General features: G+C 36.8%; 1 protein-coding gene and 1 long non-coding RNA gene across 4 annotated transcripts in view; one reads left to right on the plus strand and one right to left on the minus strand.

Annotated features, from left to right (window-relative positions):
• The window catches only part of LOC118221274, a 125,537-nt gene that overhangs the window by 7,197 nt on the left and 110,840 nt on the right, over window positions 1-7,500 (minus strand). The gene's annotated exons all lie outside the window — the stretch shown is intronic.
• The window catches only part of LOC118221273 (homeobox protein unc-4 homolog), a 5,072-nt gene continuing 1,875 nt past the window's right edge, over window positions 4,304-7,500 (plus strand). The window contains exons 1-2 of the mRNA XM_035406192.1: window positions 4,304-4,693; window positions 5,520-5,695. Of these exons, the coding sequence (XP_035262083.1) occupies window positions 4,435-4,693; window positions 5,520-5,695 (435 nt within the window). The 5' untranslated portion in view covers window positions 4,304-4,434. The remainder of the gene's footprint in view (window positions 4,694-5,519; window positions 5,696-7,500) is intronic.

Raw genomic sequence — 7,500 nt, forward strand, 5'->3', positions numbered from 1 at the left:
TTTATTAGGCACACACACCAAACTTTATGGACTTCATGGGTCAATTGTTGGGATGTCTATGAAAAGGAAACTTTTTGCTCCCTTTGAAGCGCTAAATAGATTGAATTCCTCAGTTCAGACGTAACATTTTAATCCTTCCTGTCAGCTTGCCCTGCTTTGCTCACTGAAATTGTGTAAGCTTGTTCCAGTTTATCAGTTGGAACATAAAATAAATGCAAATCTGCATTTCATACTCCCCATCTGCAATTCACTTCTGTAGTGATTTGACACTTAAAAAGGTTAGTGCTACCACGCCACTTACAGTCTGTATGATCAACACTTAAAACTACAAAGATTGTATGTAAGCATGTTTATATTTTTTGGAAGTGACATGGGAGGCCTGTATACACACACACAAACATTATATGGATATGGCACACTATCCTGCTGGAAGTATGCATTTGAAAAAGGATAAACTGTGGCCATAAAGGGATGCACATTGTCTGCAACAATGCTTAGGTATGCTGTGGCATTCAAATGATACTCAAGTGGTATTAAGGGGGCTTAATTTCTGCCAAAAATAAAAATTCTCGATGCCATTACATCCCCTCCACCAGCCTGCACTGTTGACACAAAGCAGATAGATAGATCTATGGATTCAAGCAATTTACATCAAATTATGACACTACCATCTGCATGTTGCAGCAGAAAGCGAGAATCGTCAGATTAGGCGACATTTTTCAAATCTTCAGTTGTCCAGTTTTGGTCATCACGTGCCTACTGTAGCCTCATCTTCCTGTTCTTAGTTGACAGGAATGGAACCAGGTGGGGTCTTCTGCTGCTGTAGCCCATCCGCTTCAAGGTTCGACATGCTGTGCTTTCAGAGATTCCCTTCTGCACACCACTGTTGTTAATAGTTGTTGTTTGAGCATTTCTGGTCTTTCTACAGCTTGAATGAGTCTGCCCATTCCCCTCTGACCTCTCTCATTAACAAGATGTTTCTGCCCACAGATATGCCGGTCACTGGATGTTTTTTGTTTATTGCAACAATCTCTAGAAATTGTAGCTGCTTCTGAGATGCTGGAAAAGCCATTTGTGGCATCAAAAATGATGGTCAAAATTGCTTAGATCATACTTACATCACCCATTCTAATGTTTGGTTGAACAACAACTAAACTTCTTCACCATGTCTGCATGTTTTATATACTGAGTTTCAGCCACATGATTCACTGTTTGGAGGAGCTGGCTATTTGCATTAACGAGCAGATGTACCTAATAAAGTGACCACTGAGTGTGTGTGTGTGTGTGTGTGTGTGTGTGTGTGTGAGAGAGAGAGAGAGAGAGTGTGTGTATTTGTGCATATATATGGCCAATATATTGTGTATATGGGCCTCCTATGTATGCACACATATACGTATATATTTATTAAGCCTATTTGGCAATCAGATTAAGCGCATACCCTGGGACACACTTTGCACACTGGTCATAATTTCTTGAGCAATGATTTTTATTTGACTGATTACTACCTGCAGAGGTGTAAGCCTATAGCACAGTATCAACCAGTTACTTTTTAATACAATTTAAGCATTTAGCTTAACCTAGACTTCTCACAGACATGAAAATGAATGAATGCGCATTCATGACCGAAAGAACAATTCTGATCTTTATATGATCATAATAAGCACAGTAGCTAAGTGCCCAAAGCGAAGAAAAACACCATTAGCAATAGTTCTTCTTATTATAGACTTTTAAACGGTTAGTTATATGTATTTGAGCATTTTAAAGTAATCTTCTGAAGGTACAACACAGTACAAAGTTATAAACTAATGCTGCTCATATTTATTTATTTATTTATTTATTTATTTATTTTAATTGTACTCTGCACATGTATCCCGCAAATTACATTTTCGACTTCCTCCATATTCCACATTAAAAGGGCAGTCAAATGCTGTCGAAGATAAAACCCCCAGAATTCAGATAAAAAGGGAAACAAGGCGAGGCGAACTACGGCCCTGCATGCGAGTCTTGTACGTCTTATTATCAAGTTAATTAAAGCTAGCATCTGACAATGTCACTCGGCTGTAGAAAAACGGATTTAAATGCAACGTCTCCCAGGACTGCGTGTCAAGGGCTGCTTTTCATTGAGCTGCGTGTGTTTGGTTGGAACAGCGCTCTGAACTGGAGGGGGGCCTTTAAAGTGACTGCTTTTATAAGCAAATGACAAGGAGGCAATTATTGAATTTTGATGTTCAAAAATAAAAAAAAGCTAAAAAAAAAAAAAAAAAAAAAACGATTTCCATAATTTGTGTGTAGGATGATAAAAATATATATAAAGGACACAAAGAAAGCGCCATCAAAAGACTGCTCTTACGATTCCAGGCAGCTCTCATACAGGAAGAGATTTTTTAAAAGCCAGACAAGGATCCCGTAACATTAAAACGAGCTGATTTAAATTTAGACATTGAAATGCAGAAAGCTAGTTGCTATGTGGACTTGAGGTCAAGTGACGAACGGATTATATGCTTCTTCATAATAATATTAATTAAACAATTTGCATGCTAATAAGGTAACAATTATCAGGGCTTCTGTTGAAAGATTCAGGTTATTACAACACGCCAATCCGGGTGCCAGGGGTCAGAGAGTGAGAGGCGAGAGAAATTTCAACTCAAATTAACATTCTGTCAGCTCCAGAAATGGGATAAATAAAGTCGAATTAATTCTCAGTAATGGAGGAGAGAGGGAGAAAGCCTGTACTTATACGGGCGGGATTGATTACCGTTCTGTATTCAGAAACACGTTTCCCTAGCATTCCTCTCAGAATCTAACGCAAAATGAAGCGGCTATCGCTACAGGCAAAATGTGGTCCGGTAGACACAGTTTACATTTAGTATTTATAGACACAGAAATTAAATTATGAATTAAAGTGCCGCCCTTAGCTCACCTGCCCTAAAAATTAATATCGTTCCAAGAATGCTTCACATAATCAGTATTATTGGTAGGCTATTTTTTTCATTGTGTTTCGAGACAAGAAGCATGATTTATCATGATTATTTGCAAACGCATATAACACACTTCATTATTGTTTACTAATTAGTAGGCAGTTTTTCCAACATTAAATTCTGTGGGCATGCATACTTCATTAATGAGTTACGGCGTTTACCATGCGTACATTATTATTTTATTCAGTTGTTGGCACAAAAATTATTGCTGTACATAATGTGTTATTTTACTATCTTGTTACAGCTGAACATCACTAAATCAAGTTTGATTATGCTGTCAAGTAATGCTAGTTGTCTATTAACATACACAAAATAAAAAAATAAAAAATTATTTATATATATATATATATATATATATATATATATATATATATATATAGTAAATTCAGAATTATCACAGTACACACTTGTAATAGGTTACAAACAATCGCACTATGTTCATTTACGCAGTATTTTTTGTCAGATTTACTTTTGTACGACTTTTAAAACTTGTCGGTAAAGTTTGATATAGATGCTGAAGATAGAGAGTTCGTAAACTTCATTGGGAATATAATTTAATTATAACAAATTGGGCTGAAGTTTCAGCCCTATTAATCACAGGCAGAATAAGACTGGGAATATACATTTCGCTTTTTTAATTTCTCGCCTCCCTGCTAAACAGGAGCAATGTTTAATTAGGCAAGGTCATGTAATTAATAATTTAATATCTTCATGTCGATAAATCGACAGAAGGTTGTGGAATTAAAGATCGCTTTCTTATTGCCACCAACATATCACCTTTTAAAATTGTGTTGAGTTTGGGGAAGTGGCGAGGAGATGAAAAGGGTTGTAGTTTTAAATTCAATGTGACAGCTCGGGAAAGGGTGGATGATGAATCCCCTATTATTGGATCAGTCTGTTTGGCGCTCAGTGTCTCTCTGTAATTGGAAAACATCGCTTTAAAGGTTCAGAGAGTAAAGCGTTTCTTCGAAAAAAAAAGAAAAAGAATTTGCACAACACGTTGTTGACTGATTTTAAGGGAAATCTATTATTGTTTTAAGAGTGAGCGAGATGGGAGATGTAAAATCTTTGTGTTATGTGCCTGTATAGTATTTAACTGGATATCAATCACGTCGCTACTTCTCCAAAACCCCCGTCTAGTTGTGATGTAGCTCTTATCAAAGCCCCCCTGTCCTGTTGTGACAGCTCTGATATTGTTTATTGAGGTGGATGTCAGGTATAATTAGCAATCGATATGGAAAACGTTTTCAACCACGTCTCTGACGTCAGAGCCGATTAACGTTTCTTATTGGTCCCAAATTCCCAAAGCCTGGGCTAATTATTGGAAGGTTGATGTTGATAAAGTAAAGCTCACCCTCCTCTCCACAGCATGTCCCCTCCTCACTGCCCACTCTTACTGCATGCTTTCTAAATTCCCACAACCAGCCTCCAGACTTTGGCCTCTTTTGCCCGGGAGATGATGGACAGCAGGATACTAGAGCACCCTCATGCCCAGTTTGGAGGTTCTCTTAGTGGGATGGTGGGCTTTCCCTACCATTTGAGCCACCACCATGTATACGAATTAGCCGGGCACCAACTCCAGTCTGCGGCCGCAGTTCCCTTTTCCATAGACGGATTACTGAACGGTTCCTGCACGGCTTCCGTGGTCAATTCGAACCCTCTGCTGTCCTCTGGCTGCGGTATGAATGGAGATAACCAGCAATATAAACTGACAGGTAAGAAAGCGGGATTCATACTTCACACGATATTGTCGACGGACCATGACCTAACAATAATAACGAAAATAAGAGAGTATGATATTTCATTGTTAATGTATAAAACGGTTTTTCGCTATTTGCAGTAAATGCATAGGCTATGTAAAGCCGTTGTAACATTTCAGAAACAAAGAACGGTAGGGCATAACTCCTGTTTGATTTTTTCTAGTTCCGACGATCACACAGAATAACATTTGAATGCGCTTTAGTCTTAATTCTGAATAGGACTTCAATTTATCAGTGCGAGGTCAGGCAAAAATGTATTATTGGCGATTTAAATACACACAATTGTCTCAATACACGCTTTGCAGAGAGACATGACCGCCAAAATGGAACACAATTGCCGACAGAGACAAGATAATCTTACAAGAGAAAACACTTCAGTAACACGGAGAATAGATGTCTTTGTTCCATCATCAAAGTGCTTATCTTTTTCTCTTTTTTGCTATGCTGAAATGAAAACACGCTATGTCTGGAAAAAACAAACTGGTATTTATGTGACTTACAATGCAACTATGAGATAATTGCACAGAAAATAACTATTGTAAACGAACGGTGAAATGGACATTCATTTTAACTCGAAGATATACCTTACATGGACATTGTTAGCATGTAGCGTGCACGGCAGTAGCCTACCTGATCAATGCACGATGAATCAATGATAATCGACACGAGTACAATCGTGGTCAAATATGCAGATACATATTGTTATACAATAATATTAATATTTTCTTTGCAGCAGTGTAACTATTTCATACACTTATACTGTCTTTTCTATTCACTCTAGATTCTGGAGATCCAGACAAGGATAGCCCTGGTTGTAAGAGGAGAAGAACTCGCACAAATTTCACTGGATGGCAACTGGAAGAATTAGAAAAGGCTTTTAATGAAAGTCACTATCCAGACGTGTTCATGAGAGAAGCACTTGCGCTAAGACTGGACTTGGTAGAGTCTCGGGTGCAGGTAACTAATATTTACTATTTCTTGTGAAGTCCGTTCTTGTCGCAGATCACTTAAAACACAGAAAAAAATTAAGTCGCGTTTTTTGTGGAAAATATAACGCTGCAAACATTTTATATGCAGTATAGTTAATGTTTGTGAATAATACGCAGCATTCGTGTATTATCCTCTTCATTGAGCTTTGCCATAGCTTTGACAATTTTAAATAATCATAACAAACAGTTTAATCGTGAGTTGGTGTTTAGAGCAACAGACAATATGGCAGAATTGTAAATGCGTGGAAACAAAGAATATACTTTAATCTCAGTTATACATAGAATGTGCATTTTTTTCTACTTCAAGACGCCCTTCTTGAACATGTAATTGAATTATTCCTGTAACAATTAAATATTTAGGCTACACGTTTAACATTAATTTCAAAAGAGTAAATATTTTCGGAACAACAACGACAACAATAACAACAACAACAATAATAATAATAATAATAATACTAATAATAATAATAATAACAATAATTTGTTAAAGTTGCACATAAAATCGTGAATATAAGTGTAGGCTACAGTCTTTTCTAATTCAAAATAATTTAATTAATGCACAAATAAGAGATTATAAACATAGGGGGGAAATACCCTGAATCTAAGAAATACCTTGGAAATACAAATAACAAGTCAAGTTAATTAGACAAACAGGTCATTGCTGAGCCATTAATACTTTGTTAAAGTAAATTTTACAATGTGAAAGTCCACCCCTTTTGACCTTTCCAGTTCCAAACACTTTATCCAATTTGCTCAGAGGTCGTTAAGTGAAGTCAAGACCCTCAATTTCCCTTTAATACGGTAATGAGCAGTCCTTATTGACAAGGCCGTCTGGAGCTCACACAAAGACACGGCCACATGAGAGGGATGTGCTGGTCTCCTAGCATTTAAATAACCCATTCAAATTATAAGTATGTGCATTTTTAATGTGATGTGTAATATTATCTAAACCAACAGTCTCCATCAATCGATGTGTTTGTTTCATTTATACCACTAAAAACAAACACAAAAACAGTCTGACAGAGATGTGATTTCGTTACGAGTAGGTCAGTATTGAGGGGGAAAAAACAGAATAGGGTGGGACCTATTGGCCTGTGCGTATTTCAATTATGCAAAGCTCGTTTTTGGAGAGGAATTTGGATTTGGGAATTTGCCTTAAGGATTGCCTTAATGTTTTATCACTGGATCTGAATGTGCCGTAAGAATTAACGAAGTTAATACTTTACATCTAGCACAAAAATATAGTTTTATTGTACATCATGCCTTATAATACTCAGCGTGAAACTGTTATCAGTATGAAACACTCGTTGGTTCAGCCAAAGGCCTTGTCGGTAAGCTAACCATAGGTTTGTCTCATCGCATCATTATTTCCGATGTAGCCTACTTCTAAGAGGAAATTGAGAACGTAGGAAAATCGATGAAACCGAGAGAAATAATATATATACTAAATCGGTTCAGCAATTGAAATAACAGTGTTTTTGTGCAAAGGTCAAACGGCAGACGTAGCCTGCTGAACACTTATAGGAAGTAGGCTATACCCTGTCTTTAGGCCGTTGATTCTGTGCTGTTGTGCAAGTGTAATCATATTCCACGGTGTGATTCAAAGTAGCAAAAGGAAATGTACATACAACTTTTTATGGATAGTTTTTATTCTTTATTTGTTATTATTATTATTAATGTAATATTTTATTTCGATAATTACATGCCACCGTGTATTACTTTATAAGTTCGGAACCTCATCATTTGTGGGACTAATTTCAACAGAATAATTTA

The sequence above is a fragment of the Anguilla anguilla genome, chromosome 2 (genome assembly GCF_013347855.1).
Source record: "Anguilla anguilla isolate fAngAng1 chromosome 2, fAngAng1.pri, whole genome shotgun sequence".
NCBI lineage: Eukaryota > Metazoa > Chordata > Actinopteri > Anguilliformes > Anguillidae > Anguilla > Anguilla anguilla.